This window comes from Saccopteryx bilineata, chromosome 10 (assembly GCF_036850765.1).
Source record: "Saccopteryx bilineata isolate mSacBil1 chromosome 10, mSacBil1_pri_phased_curated, whole genome shotgun sequence".
Classification (NCBI taxonomy): domain Eukaryota; kingdom Metazoa; phylum Chordata; class Mammalia; order Chiroptera; family Emballonuridae; genus Saccopteryx; species Saccopteryx bilineata.
Genome location: NC_089499.1, coordinates 23467306 through 23486503, shown reverse-complemented (window position 1 = coordinate 23486503; position 19198 = coordinate 23467306). Strand labels below are relative to the sequence as shown.

At 41.9% G+C, this 19198-nt stretch overlaps 1 protein-coding gene across 4 annotated transcripts in view; it reads left to right on the top strand.

Annotated features, from left to right (window-relative positions):
- Nucleotides 1–13852, top strand: part of LRRC3B (leucine rich repeat containing 3B) — a 92998-nt gene extending 79146 nt beyond the window's left edge. For all 4 annotated transcript variants that reach the window (XM_066244819.1, XM_066244820.1, XM_066244821.1 and 1 more), the window contains one exon: nt 12611–13852. In XM_066244819.1, the coding sequence (XP_066100916.1) occupies nt 12775–13554 (780 nt within the window). In that variant the 5' untranslated portion in view covers nt 12611–12774 and the 3' untranslated portion in view covers nt 13555–13852. The remainder of the gene's footprint in view (nt 1–12610) is intronic.
- Nucleotides 13853–19198: the final 5346 nt, after the last annotated feature.

Genomic DNA, 19198 nt, shown 5'->3' with positions numbered 1-19198 from the left:
GAATCTGATTCTGATCTCTTTGAAGGTACGTATGTGATCTCTTTGAAGGAATAGTATTTGTCTAGCATCTGCGACGATGTAGCTACTATCAGAATCATATCAAAAACCTGTGAAATAAGTGCTGTTCTTATTTAAAGTTGTGGAAACTGAGCAGTTAATCTGCATGCCCAAGATACCCCCAGTGGTACCACAATTGAGACACTCTGCCGGGATTCAAGTTTCAGTGCCTTCCCAGGGTGACTCAGCCAGTTAGAAGAGACACTATGTCTTGCATACTTTTGTAATCTCTGTAACTCCTAATAAAAAATGGATTATCAGGCAATGCCTGCTGGACAATCCCTTTGTTTATTATATAGTTATTTTGATCATGCTCATCATCAAAAGTTGCTATAGTAGAAAAGAGCATAAGATAAAAAGTAAAAATTGTTCTTCATACCATCAGCTCCAGGACCATCCCAAGAGGTAAGATTATCAATTTTTTTCCATAACATTATTATTATATGTGTGTGTGTAGATCTTTCTGTTATGCTTTACACAAATGGGTTTATACATGTATACTTTTCTCCTGATATATATTTGAGGTCTTTTTAAATCAGGATTTGTAGATTTTTTCCTTTAATTATCAATGTACCGTATTTTATTTTTTGTGATGGACTTATAGAGTTTTAGGGTAATTCTATGTTATTTAAATTTTTTTTTCTTTTGCTATGACAAACAGTGCCTCAGTGAAGAAACAATCTTATACGTACACCTTTACACAGTAATGCTTTGAATGAAATACAGAAAAACATATACAGGACATTGTTTTTCCCTAGTAACTCCTCTTAAGAAAAATAGTGGACTATTGCTAAGAAATTGTTATAGGAACTGTAAATAAATAATTTTTTAAAATACAAATTTTGACTAAAAATAGTATCCTGCTTCTCTGCTCTGCTGTGCTCTGACCAGGGAGGAAAGGGATTGAGGCAGTGGTCCTGTCTACTGCCATTATGACTAAGATACACAATGGCTAAAACCAGGAAAGGGAGAATCAGCTTCCTGGAGCTGCCACCTTCCCCATGGAACAACTCTACATGGCTTGGTTTTGGCACTGTGGACACAGATTCAGTAGAAACTGAACAGATGTAACCAACTCTGTCATTTTAAAAACATTGCCCATTGTTTTATGAAATGGCCCTTTCCATGATATAGACCATGAACAGAATGCAGATGAGAAACTGAGAATCTTTTGACTCAAGTAATTTCACCTCTAGGAATTTATGAAAACAGTCTGACAGGAAAAATTTATTGACTCAAAACATGCGTTTCAATTCTGTATCACTGATGGTGAATTATTAGCAAAAATGGCAGAAGACCAAAATATCTAACAAAAGAATAATATTTAAATAGATATAATATATAACCCCATTCTCTAGGGCATTATGCAGGTATTAAAATGATAAATATCATGACAATTTAGGATCTTTAAAAAAGAAAAAAATCCAGTTATGTATGCAAAAATGGTGACTATAAAATATGTGTACATGCATATTTTATAAGGCCAGGAAGAATAAAATATTTGCTTTGTAATATGTTTGAATTCAAGAGAATCTTTTTAACTTATAAAAATTATATTTGTTTGATAATATTCTTTGTAAAATTAAAAATTAACAGTCCACAGAAGAAAATTTATATTGATGCCTAGGAAGACTGTGAGTCCTGAACAAAAATCTATTTTGGTCTTAGTTCTGGATTGACATATTCTTTAAAATGGCCCACTATAGATTGGACTAGGTAGGCTCTCTCCTAACTCTTAAGGATGATGTATATAATAAGCTGACCATGTGTTTCATTTTGTCTGGAACCGTTTCCATTTGAGCCTGTTGTCCCAGTACAATTGTTACCAGCACCGCTTTCTGCTGTTAGAGTGACTTTGTTTACATAATAAGTTCTGTGAACAACCCCCCTACACCCACACACATACATCATAAGGGACATGCTAACTCTCCTACCACATTTTTATTCTATTCCTGTTCCATTATGCATCTCTACTAGGCATCATCCCTAGATAATAATTAAGTAAAAAACTTTCACAGAGCAGTGATTTCACCTTATGCCTAAAGCCAAAGAAGAATATACATGCATCATCAGTGAAAATGTAAAGATATTGTCCATTATGTTGTATGGTAGCCCTTTTACAGGGCCTTTTAAAAATTCTAAAAATTCTAAAAAGATGCTTAATAACTTAGCGTCTTTCACTGTAGCAGATAATAACCATTTTGTCCTTTGATATTCTTGTCTTCTTCCTTTGGTTACCAGGAGTCTCTGAGCTCAACCAGGCATTGAGTTGTAGCAAAAGTCTCTAACCCAGTGCAATGGAAGTCGAGTAAAACTGACTTTGAGTTCTGTTCCCCACTTACTACTGTGTTCATTTTCTGTGGCTGCTATAGCAAATTACCACAAGCTTCGGGGCTTAAAGTAACACATATCTATGGTCTTACAGTTCTGAAGGTCGGAAGTTTGAAGTCAATTTCACTGGACCAAAATCAGTTTGCAAGCAGGGCCCATTTCCTCCAGAGTCTCTAGGGGAGGAGTTTATTCCTTGCTGCTTCCAGCTGCTGGTGACTGCCAGCATTTCTTGACTTGTGGCCACATCACTACTGTAACCTCTACTTCAGTAGTTATATTGCTTCATTCTTTTCCGTGTCAACTACCCCAACTATCCTTAATGTAAGGGCATTTGTAATTACATTTAGGGCTCACCCAGATAACCCAAGATAATCCTTTATCTCAAATCTCTATTCATACCCACAAAGTCTCTTTTTCCGTAAAATAACATTTATGGTTTCTAGCAACTAGGACCTAGATATTTTCGGGGACATTTTTTAGTTTACAACAGTCTATTCTCTGGCCCCCAAAGATTCGTATCTATCCCCCATGGAAAATATATTAATCATATGCCAACATCTCTAAAACTCATTATCTATTAGAATGACAACCTAAAATTCCAAAATTTCATTTAAATACCATCAGTTCAAAAGTCCCAAATCTTGGCCCTGGCCAGTTGGCTCAGTGGTTGAGCATCAGCCTGGCATGTGGTTGTCCAGGGTTCCATTCCCAGTCAGAACACACAGGAGAAGTGACATTGCTTCTACACCCCTCCCCTTACCTTCTCTCTCTTTTTCTCTCTTCCCCTCCCACAGCCATGGCTTAATTGGCTTGAGCAAGTTGGTCATGGGTGCTGAAGATGGCTCCATGGCCTCCACCTCAGGCTCTAAAAAAACTATGGCTCAGTTGCTGAACAGCTGAGCAATGGAGCAATGGGCCCAGATGGGCAGAGCATTAACCCTTAGTGGGCTTGCCGGGTGGATCCAACTCAGGGTTCATGTGGGAGTCTGTCTCTCTGCCACCTCTCTGCTCACTAAAAAAAAAAGTGAAAAATAAAAAAAAACAGAAGTCCCAAATCTCATCCTCTAAGTCATGTAATGCACATATAGGGAGTCTCTGGGGTAAAACTTCTCTCCATCTACCAAACCCTTTCTCCTACTGTCTCACCTGTCATTCTTTTCAGCATGCAAGAATTCCTCCAGTGTAAAATCTGCCCTGGTTCTTATTCCTCATCCTCATGATGTCAGTTGAGAAGGAGAAAGAAAATTACTCTAGTTTAGCTGTAAAAAGGCATGTGGTGCCGTGTTTGACCACACAAGCTCTGGAAGCCAAAGGACTTGAGTTAAGATCTTGTCTCTGTCACTGAGCAGCTATGACAGTGGGCAGGTTGCATAATCTCTTGATGCCTCAATTTGCTCAAGGGTCATTAATTACGTCCTTTGGGAGCTATTGTGAGGATTGCATAAGGAAATATATGTTTATCCAGAATAAAATGCAACTTCTTGCCTCTACGATTTTCTCAATCTCTATTCTGTGTGAGCAATCATTGTCCTCTAGTTCCTGAATGAAAAGGTCAGTCGGTCTCATAATTTTGTACTTAGTCTTAAGTAATAGATTGTCCTCCAATTACTTTGTCATAAACTCAGTGAATGTAAACTAAAGTACAAGTTAAATATAATTAAAATGCATAGTTCAAGAGGCTAACCGATGCTCTGAATTTCACTTAATGTTAATTATTCTCCCTTCCTCTATGTTCCAAGCCCAAAGGGAAAGGAGGGGATGTGGTGAGTTGCTTGACTTCTCTCTGCTTCTCCACCACCCTTCGTCTCCCAGGCCATTGACATAACTGGGTTTTAGGTACTCTGCTCAGAGGCTCACTGAGAGATTTAATAAGATGAGCCTATTTCATAGAGATGTCTGATAACTTCTCTCCCAGGGTTCTTTCACACTCCCCAACCCCACTCATCAGTCTCCCCTGGTTGTGGATATATTTCAGATAGTCACTTACCCAAAATCTAAGTCTCTATCCTTCAGTTTCTTGTTGCCGGGGTCCTTCTACCCTATCAAGGCATCCGATGGGACAGTGAGACAGGACACAGGATACTCTCCATCGTGGATGTCATTCGCCCAGGTGGCCCTATCTGACCTTATAGGAAATAGGTCCCCATGTCTTGTCTGACAAACTCTGGGAGTAAAGACTCACCCCAACATCAAAACCAACTCCACCACCCAATAATCAGCTAACCTGGTTCTTATTTAAGACATTCTGCACCCCCTGCTCCAGGGGTCATGTAACAACTCTCTTTTCTTCTTGGGGAAGCGACAGGCTAGGTACCTGTTGATGCTTTTTACTCTCGAAGTGGCCAAGGAGTTGTCAGCCTCCCAGAACATGTGTAAGCCAATCTTCACGTGGCAACCTGACATCTCGCTTTGGATTTCTCTATCCATTTAACCGGAAGCCTGGTCAGAATTCCAAATGTAGCATCCTGTTAAATGAAATTATCAATTAATACCTGGCATGTCATAAGTGCCAAATAAATGACAACTGTTTTATGATGAAATGAGAGTGGGTCCTCATTCATTGCAATAAATATTTATTAAATTTTTACACTGGGCAATGTGAGAATACAAAAGTGGTTTGGACACGGACCTTACCCTCTGAAAGCTCATGGTCTGGTAGTAAACATGAACCGATACCTTTCATTTGAGTAGAAAATGGTAAAATAATATAGTAGGGGTTAGGACAGTGGTCGGCAAACCCAAACCTCACAAGCCACATGCGGCTCTTTGGCCCCTTGAGTGTGGCTCTTCCACAAAATACCACGTGCGGGCGCTACCTCGATAAGGAATGTACCTACCTATAGAGTTTAAGTTTAAAAAATTTGGCTCTCGAAAGAAGTTTCAATCATTGTACTGTTGATATTTGGTTCTGTTGACTAATGAGTTTGCTGACCACTGGGCTAGGATATTAGAGAAGGGAGAATTTGTAGGTTTGGGAAGCTCCCAACCTTAAACAATTCTGGATCTGCAAGCAGATTATACTCTTTATTAAATATAAGGATCCTCAGTTTCTTCCTGCATCTGTGTACCTCATCAGTTCATATCCTAAACTAAATGATCACACGGCTATTAGTAACGGGCCGTCTAAGTGACTCACAGGCCTGATCGTCATGGTCAGATTTGAAACCAGGAAAGCTGTTCCAAGCTGCAGAGCTCTTCAGTTAAAATGGTTTTTGATAAATCTCGTATTTCAAGTGTCATTCATCATCCGCTTTCTGATGATTATTGACCTGTGTTGACTGAGCTCAGGTTTCTGCATCTGGGTAAGGAAGTGGGGAGGGAGACAGGATTGGAAAAGGAGGATTGATACGGACCACAGGGCACCAGTAATGCTTTTTGACCAGCAGGAATACATGATTAGAGTGTTACTTTAACCTGACATTTGAAAGGAATGGGAGCAAGGTGAGACTGCACACAGGCTGTGTAGAACCACCCCCCCCTTTTCAGGATAATGTAATGGAGGAAACATAAAGCATAGCAGAGATAGAAGGGAGAATAAAAATGAAACCTGTTTAAAAACAATCAGGAGAGAAGAACAGGTGACTTGGGGCAGAGCAGGAATAAGATTGGTTGAAGATGATGGGTAAAAATTACTTTATATTTAGGTATACCCAGTTTGGATCCCTGGTGAAGTCTCATGACAGGTGGCTGTGAGGAGAAACGTAAAACTAAATGTACGGCAAGCCTTAGTGCTAAAGATGTGAATTAAGATGTTTTATTTATGAACATGATCTCGAAGAGCAGCAATAGAGAGAATTACCGATACAGATTGTTCACCTGAATTATTTGGGTCCCTACCTCTCCCTAAATTAGTAGTCAGGGATTTTGTACACCGATGGTTTATGCAACCCACAGTTTATTGAAAATCTGAGCATATTAAAAAAAAATAAGTACCTAATTTCTATTATAGGTAATAAAGTAATTTTAGAAATGTTGCATTGAAAATATCACTTATTCCAATCTTAGTGTTTGTGAAAATAAATACTACCCAAATCAGAACAAGCAAAGGCCATTTTTTCCCCAAGCTGTTTATAGCAAAGGACTTTGCCACCATCCCTTGCATTTGGCAGAGACTCAAACACAGGAAAGAAAGTGTAAAAGATTTTTATTGGGGGGGGAAAAAAAATTAAAACCTTCAGATGCCGCGATGGAGGCTCCTGGCACGAGGAAGCTGGCAACAGGCTAATTAGAACCAGAGCATCCGCTGCGATTGGTTAGGGCAAACCGATGTGGCTTTCCCGGGTGATTCTGAAGCTGGAAACAGGGACAGAATTGAGGGAAGCCATCAGTTACGGATCAAGAGCGTGGCTGCTCTGGGCTGGCTGCTGCAGAGCCCGTGGCTGCAGGTTGTGAGTTAAGAGTTCTGTTTTCGTATGGGGCCTGCACAGTGGTCCATCATTTTATTCAGTGTCTCGGGTTGAAATGTGTTCAGCTTTTAAAAATTTGTTGTTTTCTCAACTCTTTTACGTGCTCAAAAGTTGCTTTCTGAAGGTGTACATTTGGGTTGGTTTTTTAGATAATCCCTTGTCTTTTCACGTTAAATGTTTTAAATCTTTACTGTAAAACAAAAACACTTTTATATCACGAGGGGTTAAAACCATACTGAGGAGGACAGTTCCTTGTCGCCTGCCGGCCCCCCAAGGTCTACCCCTCAGAGTGAGCCACTGTGAATAGGTTCTATTACATCTGTGTAGAAATGCTCTAAACATATGGAAACATATATACTTACAGTTGCATATTTATCCCTTCTTTGTAAAAATTTTACACAAATGGAATTATGCTATAAGAATCCTTTACATACATGCTGCTCTTTGTGGTCCTTTTTGGAGACCTTTACATGGGTACAAGTCAGTCTGTCTCGTTCTTCAATTTTGAGTCTTTGATGAGAATTCCTGAATTGCTTACACAGAAGGAGTGCCCCAATTTCTCCCTCATCAAGTGTTTGAGAACGCTCTGTTCTTCACTCTGACTAACATTAGGTATTTTTCCCAATTTAAACCAAGATGATAGGTACGTTAGTTTGAATTTATTTTACTGTCAGTGAGATGAAGAATGGTTCCATCTGATTTATTGGCCAGTTTGTATACATCTTTTGTCTGTCCATCTTTCCATTGCATCAGTTTCTTATTCCTCTGTAAGAACTTCCTGTAAGTTTAAAAACAATCAGCCCTTTATTTTATCATCTGTTCTTTCACTTTCTATGGTCTCCCTTTTTGCCATGCAGAAGTTTTCATTTTAACTGTTTAAATTTATGAGTATTTTTCCTCGTTGATTTGAATTGTATCCCAAATTGAAAAGCCTTCCCATTTTGCTTTTTTTTTCTTTCTTTCTTTTTAATCAAATTCTTCCGTTTGGTGGCAGAATTGCACAGAATGTAATTGTCTGGTATTTCTCTCTCAATTGGTGCACTCTGTTATCTCAGAAGAGTTCATAAAAGCTTTGAGCTTAGAAGCCCTGAGTACCTGCTAACGATGAGAAGAAAGACACAGGAAGCAAGACAGAACTGTTAATCAGCCACTGAAAGATCAGTCTTCTCAGGCAGTCTGCTATGGGCACTGTTGTTGTATTTCCCTTCTGGAAAACAGTATTTGACGGCTGACACCCAATCCCAGCACTAATTTCTGTAGCTCAGAAACATGGATGACAGGACAATGTAAGCAAGGCATGGGTCCAAGGACAACATGACCCTCTTTGGGGGCATAGCTCATCCCTGGATGTCGCATCCCTAAATTCAGTAGCTTCATGATTGCCCCAGACCTATTTGAAGGGGATGAGGGGATACAGACAGAGTAGTCTAAGGAGTTTGAGAATTGCAGATGGTGAGTTAGGAAGTGGAAAAGATGCTGCTGAACTTGGTCTGTCCCATTGGTGGTACTTGTTCCTTATCAGGAGGACAGGCAGCGACTGCTGCTGCTATTGCTGCCCAGACCAGTGGGATCTTAGGCCTTCTTTATGTTCTGCCCACTCACTCTTGAAATTTGTAAGGAGGCACTTCCCCCGCCCCCCAGCAGGATAGCTTGTTTGCTACTGGGCTTGTGGGTAGACCTGGCTTGGAATAGCAGGAGAAAGTGGTAGGTTTCCAGACTCCCCTCTAGCTCTGTATGCTGCTGCACAACAATCTCTATCAGAAGAATGCCCCATGTTTTTATTCTGAGGCACATCTCCACATATCTTTCTGTTCCAAGATCCACTGTTGACCTAACCAGTAGTTTAGGACAATGACAAGATGCTCATTCTTTGGGATATAGTATTTAAGCATAATAGAATCAAGAGGGGAGAGGCACCTCTTCTGTCCTCCTTGCTGAAGATGACCTTGACTCAATATTGTTGGCCTTACAGTCTGCCTCCTGGACATCCAAAGGCTCAGCTCTCTGTATCCTGTGTGTCTTGTCACTTTGTCCTGGCTGACAGTAGAGGCTCTAGAGGCTGAGTCATAGCAGTTCAGCAATCTAGCCAATCCCAAAACTTTTATTTCCCTTTTATCAAACATCACAGAGAGAAAAATGAAAGACTTCATTTGAGTCCAACCTCTCTGAATACAAGGGATACTCTGAATTTGTACTCCTAATAGGCATGCCATCTAAGGCATAGGTGGGCCATTTGGAGCATGAAGGATTCTATATCAAGAGGGATTGGACTATGATGTAGAGAAATCAAGATATAACCTAACCATTTCTTTTCTGTGACTATGACCATTGGATTGACCACTCTGAAGAAACCATAATTAAGTCTAGAGGAGCCTACTAAGAAAGAATTCCATTCTGCCTTTCATCAACTAGGAGTCTGCACTCAGGATTCTTCCCAAAACCATCATGTTAAGACATAAAAACCAATACACATTTCCTGGGCTAATGTTTATGTTAAAAATAATAAAAGTAATTACCATAGGGGGGAAAAAACACATCTAGATTCTTCAGTACTTCATTGGTTCATTCATACAACAGATATTTAGCAATTACTATGTGTCAAGAACTATGCTTGGAGTTGGGAATGTATCTAGGAGAATAATAGTAACTATAGTTAATAAGCATTGATTCTTAACTACTATTAAGCATTGTACTAAGTGCTTCACATAGATTATCTCATATATTTCTAAAATCAACCTTGTAATTAGGTGCTTTCTGAATCTTTATAGGAAGACAAGGGAAGTGAGGTTTAGAGAGGTTAAACAACTTGCCCTGGTCTGGCCTGTGGTGGTGCAGTGGATAAAGCATTGACCTGGAACAATGGGGTCGCTGGTTCGAAACCCTGAGCTTGCCTGATCAAGGCACATATGGGAGTTGATGCTTTCTTCTTCCTCCTCCTCCTCCTCCTCCTCCTCCTCCTCCTCCTCCTCCTCTTCCTCTCCTTCTCCTTCCTTTCTCTCCTTCTTCTGCTTCTCCTCCTCCTCCTTCTTCCTTCTTCCTTCTTCTTCCTTTTTCTCCTTCTTCTTTTCCTTCTTCTGCTTCTCCTCCTTCTTCTTTTCTCCTTCTCCTTCTTCTTTTCTCTCTCTCTCTAAAATGAATAAATAAAATCTTTAAAAAAAACAACTTGCCTGGCAGCATGCTGTGACTAAAGATGACAGCTGCAATACAGGCCCAGAGTACTTTCCACTTTTTGTTTACTGTTGTTTCTCTGTGAGGCAACACAAGTCTCTGCCTTCAGGAAGCTTATAGTTTAAATTAGAGAACCACTTCTCTACAGCTAGATTCTTAATCTGTCTCGAGAGAGATGTGGAGGTTCCGCCAGAGAAAGGAGAATTCCCACCTGTTCGGAGAATGTAGGCTAGCCATTCAGACTCAGATGATGGAAGTTCTGGAGGACGTAGACACCCTTCATTTTCTCTAGTCCCCTTCATTTCTCCCATCTCCTGGATCCTTCTCATGCACTGCTCCTAGCATCCTTTGCTTTGTCTTTCTGCCACCTTCCTTCCTCTCTGACTGTCCTCCCTTCCACACCTGTTTATTTTTTTCTCTCTCCCCCATTTAGACAATTATTAGACTCCCTAAATGCCATGCAAAGCACTTTTGAAGGAAAACATGAAAGGGAGAGAAAATTTCACTGCGAATGAAACGAGCTCTAGATGGATGGCTCAGTGAGCCACGGGGTCCTTTTTAGCATCGTCTGGCATTTAAGGGACTCGGGATTCCAAAAGCACATCCACACTATTCTGCTGTTGCCAATTTCATTTTTTTCCCCATGATTAACAACCCAGTTCATTATGTTTTCAGCTCACATTAATCTTCTCTTCTGCAAGTTTGGTAACATTTGGAGTCATTTCCCTCTGTATTTATCCATCTGGGATCTTTAGAGAAGATACGTTTGCGCAGTCATTTGTTGCTCAGGCTGAAAGAGGTTTGTTGTTCACTACGTTAAGAGGAATGAATGGCTGTTTCTCTGCTCCTGAGAGAGGGTCCTCTGAAGTCAGGCATGGATTCTCTACACAATGCAGGGAGCCCCCTCAATGAAGCTCCATGGCATCCCCCGTTTGGGATAGAGCTGCAGCATAACAGAATCAGAAATCACAACAAGCAGTGCTCCCTGGGTCCTGACTCTCCTCATAGAACAGATGGAATTGGGAGAAAGGGTTGTGAGATTAATGAGTCAGAACAAAGTCTTTGGCTTGAGTCCATTCTTTACCACCTACACGCTATTTGACCTTGGGCAAGTCACATCATCTCGCCAAGATCGGCTTACCTGCTCTGCAAACTGGCCCCAACAATGCCTGTCCCTCCAATTTGAGAGAGCAGTTTTGAGGGTTAATTTATATTCTTGTCTCCGTTTTTGAGTAAGCTCAGAAACTTATATTTCTTAATTTTGGCAATTTCTGAGACCCCCTTAAAACACTAATAATATACAAGATGGGCTAAAAGTAAATTTCCAACTGTCCATACAGAAAAGAATACAATAATTAATAAATAATAATATAAGAATAAAAACTCTGCACACTCACAACTGTGAACCTACTTTTGCCCCAGCCTGTTTATGATTGGGAAGAAAAAAATAGTCTATTGGAGAAGGCTTAGAGGCTATTATTTCTTATTTATCATTTTTTTATATTTTAAAAGGGCTTGGAGGTATGTGTCATATTGGAAGATCTATTAGGGGGGTGGATAGGGTGTTTAGAAGACAGAGAGAAAATCCTTTGAAAGTTCAGTTAAGGGCGACCTCACCGGTATTGTGTGATCTCGGGAAGTCACAGGGGAGGCTGCTTCTTTAGAGAGCCTCCCTAGGTTGTCAGTCCCTAGCAACACTTTGTTGTGAAGGTTGGAATGCATGCATTAATTTTTTTTTTTTTTTTTGTATTTTTCTGAAGCTGGAAACAGGGAGAGACAGTCAGACAGACTCCTGCATGCGCCCGACTGGGATCCACCCGGCACGCCCACCAGGGGCGATGCTCTGCCCCTCCTGGGCGTCGCTCTGCCGCGACCAGAGCCACTCTAGCGCCTGGGGCAGAGGCCAAGAAGCCATCCCCAGCGCCCGGGCCATCTTTGCTCCAATGGAGCCTTGGCTGCGGGAGGGGAAGAGAGAGACAGAGAGGAAGGAGGGGGGGGGTGGAGAAGCAAATGGGCGCTTCTCCTATGTGCCCTGGCCGGGAATCGAACCTGGGTCCCCCGCACGCCAGGCCGAAGCTCTACCGCTGAGCCAACCGGCCAGGGCCTGCATTCATTTCTTAATTCAAGTAAGATATTTCTTTAGAGAAAATATTCCAAATTGGAAATCCATCGAAAAGCCATCATAGATACTACTGCTCTCTGTGGTCATTACCTGTGAAGCATTATTGTTATTTCTCATTGCCACTCAAATGCAGGGCTAAATTACATTAATGCATGTTATTGTAAAAAGGGAGAAAGGTGTCATTAAATTTTATTGCAGTAGAATTTAGAATGGGTTCAGGGGAAGAACCAGAAGAGACAAGAGAAATCCGGACTGGCTGCTTTAATTCTGCACAACTGAAAACAAGATCAGACAACTTGGGAACGTTGTTATTCATTGACCGTTTTCTTCGCCAACAACTGGGATTTGAACAGGAGATTCCCATTACGTAGATAACTCCATAACTCCCAATGGTGTTAATGGAAATTATCTGCATACCAACCCTCCTGCCCACATAGAATGCCAGACGCCTGAGAGCACTTTTAATTGCACTGTACTTACTTCCTCTTCCAAAAAGGCTAATTTCATCTGCTTTCTTTTCCTTCAGGTATCCAAGCAAGGACAGAAATAATGAAGAGACACACGTGTTAGTGGCAGCCTTTTGAACCTCGCGAGAAGGAAACCAACGAGGCGGACAAGGCTGGACCCACTGCCACGCTCATTTGTTGGAGTAAATGAGGAATGGGCTTGTGATTATGCTGACATTCCAGCATGAATCTGGTAGACCTGTGGTTGACCCGTTCTCTCTCCATGTGTCTCCTCCTCCAAAGTTTTGTGCTGATGATACTGTGCTTTCATTCTGCCAGTATGTGTCCCAAGGGCTGTCTTTGTTCTTCCTCTGGGGGGTTAAATGTCACCTGCAGCAACGCAAATCTCAAAGAAATCCCTAGAGATCTTCCTCCTGAAACTGTCTTATTGTATCTGGATTCCAATCAGATCACCTCTATTCCCAATGAGATTTTTAAGGACCTCCACCAACTAAGAGTTCTCAACCTGTCCAAAAACGGCATTGAGTTTATTGATGAGCATGCCTTCAAAGGAGTAGCTGAAACTTTGCAGACTCTGGACTTGTCTGACAACCGGATTCAGAGTGTACACAAAAATGCCTTCAATAACCTGAAGGCCAGGGCCAGAATCGCCAACAACCCCTGGCACTGTGACTGTACTCTCCAACAAGTGCTGCGGAGCATGGCGTCCAATCATGAGACAGCCCATAATGTGATCTGTAAGACTTCTGTGCTGGATGAACATGCGGGGAGGCCATTTCTCAATGCTGCCAATGATGCTGACCTTTGTAACCTCCCTAAAAAAACCACCGATTATGCCATGCTGGTCACCATGTTTGGCTGGTTCACCATGGTGATCTCGTATGTGGTGTATTACGTGAGGCAAAATCAGGAGGATGCCCGGAGACACCTTGAATACTTGAAGTCCCTGCCAAGTAGGCAAAAGAAAGCAGATGAACCTGACGACATTAGCACTGTGGTATAGTCCCCAAACCGACCGACCGGCACTGGGAAAGAAATTTGTTTGCGATTGCAGTAGAATAAGTGGTGTACTTCTCCCATTCATTGTAAACATTTAAAACTTTGTATCTCAGTTTCTTTTTGAATTATGCCACTGTTGAACTTTTAACAGACATGACAACATAACAAATGATTTTAGTTTAGGTGATCCACCCCTTCATTGTACCCCCAGTGGTATATTCCCGAGTCAGCTACTCTATGAACATTAGTTAGCTCCATTCCACTATTTAATAATGAAATTTATTTTTTTAATTTAAAAACCAAATAAAAGCTTAACTTTGAACCATGGAAAACGGAGTGACTTATTGGTCAAGAAAACAGTATGGTCATTTCATTGCTATAAAGAAAAATAGACAACCCTGGTAAAACCTAAAGAACTGTCATAATGAAAAATATGTTAGTAAATTCTACTGTACACCAGGGAGCCATAGCTGAGTTATTTACTAAGTAAAGTATCTGTCAGACTTTAGAATAGTGAGCCTTAGTAAACCCAGGAGATAACACGCAGCATACTGTCCTGCTGCAGCTCAATCAACTGGGCTGCCTCTGGGAGTTTGTTACCTAAAAGTTGTTGGTGTTTAGCTATAAAGGCCATTTTATAGCTAAATACACTACTTCTACTCTATGCTAGAAACATAGAAAAGAAAAAGGTAGCACATATTCTATCCTCAACATTACCTTCGGGTGGACAGGGGTGCGTGACAAACATAGAAATAGCTATGCTAAAAAGGAAGGTCCTGGCCCTGGCCGGTTGGCTCAGCGGTAGAGCGTCGGCCTGGCGTGCGGGGGACCCGGGTTCGATTCCCGGCCAGGGCACAAAGGAGAAGCGTCCATCTGCTTCTCCACCCCCCCCTCCTTCCTCTCTCTCTCTCTCTTCCCCTCCCGCAGCCAAGGCTCCATTGGAGCAAAGATGGCCCGGGCGCTGGGGATGGCTCCTTGGCCTCTGCCCCAGGCGCTAGAGTGGCTCTGTTCACAACAGAGCGACGCCCCGGAGGGGCAGAGCATCGCCCCCTGGTGGGAAGAGCGTCGCCCCTGGTGGGCGTGCCGGGTGGATCCCTGTTGGGCGCATGCGGGAGTCTGTCTGACTGTCTCTCCCCGTTTCCAGCTTCAGAAAAATACAAAAAAAAAAAAAGGAAGGTTCTAATAATCATGTGGCATCAATTGTGTACAAGCCTTGTGCAAGGCATTTTTATCCTGCCATTCTGTCTCTCAACTCTCTCTCTCTACAAGAGGATAAAGTGATAACTGTACTCCATTTACATAGGAAGAAACTGTAGGTGAAAGAGTTTCGATGACCTGCCGGTAGAAAGTAGGAGCACTTGAATTTGAACCAAGAAGTTTTCCTCTGTCCAAAGATTGAGATCTTCTCGTTATGTTTCTACTGGGTTGGTTTAAAGAGGTATAATCTCCATATTTAAAAATGCACCCATATTCAGTGTACAGTTCTGTAAGTTTTAACCAATGTATATACCTCAAGATATTATGTCCCTGATATTGGTCAGAGACAGGAGAGAGCTCGTTTGGTTCTTGGAGTAGGGAAGTGTGTGTGTGTGTGTGTGTGTGTGTGTGTGTGTGTGTTGGGGTGGGTTAAGGAAGTGTGTGTGTGTGTGTGTGTGTGTGTGTGTGTGTGTGTGTGTGTGTGTTGGAGTGGGTTAAGGTGCCATTACAAATAATCTCTAAAATTTGGGTGGAATATCATCAAATGGTGACGTAGCTGAAGATGGGAGAGAAAGCAGAGGAGCAAAGGGATGAAAGTGCAGGGAGGCGTGGAGGTCTTTGGGGTGGAGGAGTCTATGTAGGGGAGAGTGAGAGACAAGGTGAAGCTATCCCACGGGGATTCCCAGGCTCAGGAATAAGAACAAGTATTTATGGAACTCTCACCATGCACCAAGTACTTTTTTGAGGTTCTTAAGTAGTCCTAACAATTACCCTGTGAGATAGTCTTTTGTGAATGAGGAATGAAAAACATGGAAGTTTAATAAATTCAGGACCCTAGTAATTAAACAAGTAAATAAATGAGTAGCACAGAAAATGAAACCCAGGCAGTCCACTCTAGAACGTATAGACCTCTTAACCACTGCACCAAGTGCTGCTTTCCCAGACCTAGACGTTTGCAGGCTCCTAAGTGGTGATTTTGTTTAGAAATAACAGGGGGAGAAAAGCCCTTTGTGGGCCTTAAGTAGGAAGGAGGTATTTCTTGCCATTTTGACCCACCCAGCCTTCTCCAAACCATATTAGGTTACCTTTGGGCCTCCAGGAAATCACCTTTCTGTCCTTAGAAAGCATTACAGTTTTTAAATTTATCAACTGTCTCTAAAAGAGATATCAGCATGGATCATGAGGTCCAGCTAATCCAAAACCTGCTGTCGTGCAATCAGAGCAACGTGGCCAGGCTACACTCATCCCAGGACCTGGGGTGTTTTGTGCCCACCCTAGTCTTTCTAGAAAGTGTCAAGACTAGTCTAGAAACCTGAGATGTGAAATTCAGGATACGGGCCCCACAACTCCTGTATTCCAGTGACAGGGAAGCCAGACTGTCTGCTTTTGCTAACTGGCTGTGAAGACCTTCCTGTGCAATTGGAGCTTTGCTGAAGATTGAATGCCCCCTGGAGGACAACATTATAATACATCTCTGTAAGTACTACCATGGGAAGATGCCTACCTGAATACTCCCCCTGTTAGGGAGAACTTGGTTCCCTTTGCTCCAAGTTTCCACTGGAGACAAGAGACTTTTCAAGCCAGTACCGCACACGGTAGAGAGCAAACTGGCCAAGGAATGCCCAGAGATCTCTATTCTCTATCATGAATAAAACTGATCTTTTTGATCTTAAAAAAAAAAAAAAGGAAAATCAAGGCTATGTTAAAATAACCTTTTAAATACATTGTATCTATTTGAGTGTGTGAGTCACATGCATTTTAGAAGAGCTTTCACAAAGTACATAATCCATTTCAGGTTGCTCCTTCTAAAATTCGACTAATAAGAGCTTATTTAGCTAATGACCCGAAGCATCCGCCAGGGAAAGCGTCTGCAGAGGCAGAACCTCGGAGGGGTGTCACGGCGCAGCCGCGTTCTGGCTCAGAGGCGGCAAAGCTAAACCTCCACGTTGCAGGCTGTAATACTCTGCACCCAAGCAGCGAAGAGGGGCCTCCTAGGTTAATAATTATCCCACTGCTTGACTCCCATGTGCATGTTTTTAGTTAACAATGCCACAAGTACAACTGATTTTTTTAAAATAATAAGTTAGATCCATTACACTATTTAATAATAAAATTATTTTTTTCATTTTAAAACCAATTGGAGGAGAATATGTGTTTCCTTTTGTTCATAACAAGCTGCGGGACCCCTTCGTGACCAGAGCTGAAAGGAAGTGCTATCCCGTCCACTCACCCCAGATGGACCGACAGCTCATGACGCCAGCGAGTGGGAAGCGCTTACCTGAGGCTCACGGCTCTACAGAAAAGGGGCAGACATGGATGCTCTGGTTTGGATCCCAACATGCTTCCTAATTTTTCAAACCTTTGTAGATGTTTATATCTACAAAGAAAGCTGCCTATATCAGGACAGTAAGGTTTTCAAAATTAACTCCCATCTCATTATCTAAGGCAGTGGTCCCCAACCTTTTATGGGCCACAGACCGGTTTAATGTCAAAAAATATTATCACGGACCGGCCTTTAGGGTGGGATGGATAAATGTATCACGTGACCAAGACAAGCATCAAGAGTGAGTCTTAGACGGATGTAACAAAGGGAATCTGGTCATTTTTAAAAAATAAAACATTGTTCAGACTTAAATATAAATAAAACGGAAATAATGTAAGTTATTTATTCTTTCTCTGCGGACAGGTCCGCGGCCCGGGGATTGGGGACCACTGATCTAAGGCACATACCTTCTTATCCTCTAAATATTTTAAATAGCAGCTTCTTTGCTCAGCCTTCTCTTCTAGCATCGTAACCTCAACCTTTTAAATTAAAAAATACCTGGGGGGCTCTTGCCAGATGGGTCAGTTGATAGAGTGTTGTCCCAATGTGCCGAGGTCATGGGTTCGATCTCTGATCAGGGCACCTACGAGAAGCAACCAATGAGTATACAGCTAATGGAACAAGTTGATGCTTCTCTCTTTTTCTCTGTCCCTTCCTTCCTCCCAATAAACTGTTTCTCTCCTTCTTCCTTTTCTCTCTCTTTCAAATCAATGGGGGGAAAAAATACCTGGCATTTTAGTCTGATTATTGACAATGTGCTCATCTCTGAAGCAAAGGAAATCATCAAACATGCCAACCCAAATGGAACATTTAAAACAAAGGGATAAAAAGTTATGTAATGAAAGACTTAACTTTCAAGCACACTCTGGCAAACTGTAATGCACTGATATACTATTCTGCCTGGTTTGTGCTGTTCTTTTCCATGTCTTCCTCTGATTACCCACAATGATTCTTGTTGTGACATCAACAAACATAAGGAAGTCTGGGATGTGGGTAGGTTTCCCTTATCAGCTCGAGACTTTCTCTTCCTACAGTAAGTTCTTTCATTTATCTAACATGGCTAGAGAATGAAAAACCCTACTTAATTAAATATTCAGGGTACCAGAGATAGGCATAGTCCAAGAATGTCAGGACTGGAAGCATCCTAGAGATAATCTCACCCATTGATTTTACAGGTGTTAAAATTGGAAACTTTGCAGGCTTGGGGATTGACACTCACGTCTCCATAGTCCCCATCCAAGTGTCCCTTTCAGGACACCAACTGTTTTTCCCGATAAACTGTTTCCCAATCTTCAAAGAAACAATATCATAATAAACACCAGGCAAATATCACTGGCTATCAACAGCCGTTTCTTTGAGGATTCAGAAGGCATTTGAGGTTTCTACACTGTCACAGAGTTGTAATAAAGAATATCTATGATTCTAAAGAGCTTCTTATTTCTTGCAGATATGATGAGAGGATTCATTTCCCTTTCACAAGTAGCCCCCAAGTCACATGCTCAATGCAGTGCACGATCCTGTTTTCCAGTGGGGACATGGAGAACATGACCTTGTTGCAACTTCCTAGGGAAGAAGAGCTGATTAGTGTTTGTTTCTCCGAGTAGCAACATATACCCTGAGTGACCAAGTGCAGCCTAGCTGGCAGGAGGGGAGCAAGCGCCATTAAACCATGTTCTGTTTCCAGAGCTCTTGTCAACCTGGTCTCCCAACATGGTGCATGGTCTCCCATTGGTGCATAAGTTGGCTGGGTCTGACCCAGACAAAGCAAACCAGAGGCAAACTCTTTTACGACACATTTGGAAATGCCCTCCCCAGCCTTTTCCCAAAGCCACGTAGGGAGATCAGAATTTAGGGAAAATAAGACTGAATGCCTCATTCCACATTTTTCCACACTCGTTATATGGATGGTCCCAAAAGAACCAAATGAATTATTAGGTCACAAAGACACAGCAAGGGGGACTTCTCAAGATCCAAGGCTTTTTTCTTCTAACCCAGGGAAGAGGGGTGGGATGACAGGAAAAGGAAATTCACTTCTATTTATGGCTCTCACTTCTTCAACGTTGAAAGAACTAGAGTTAGTATGAACCACTTAGAGAGAGAGAGAGAGAGAGAGAGAGAGAGAGAGAGA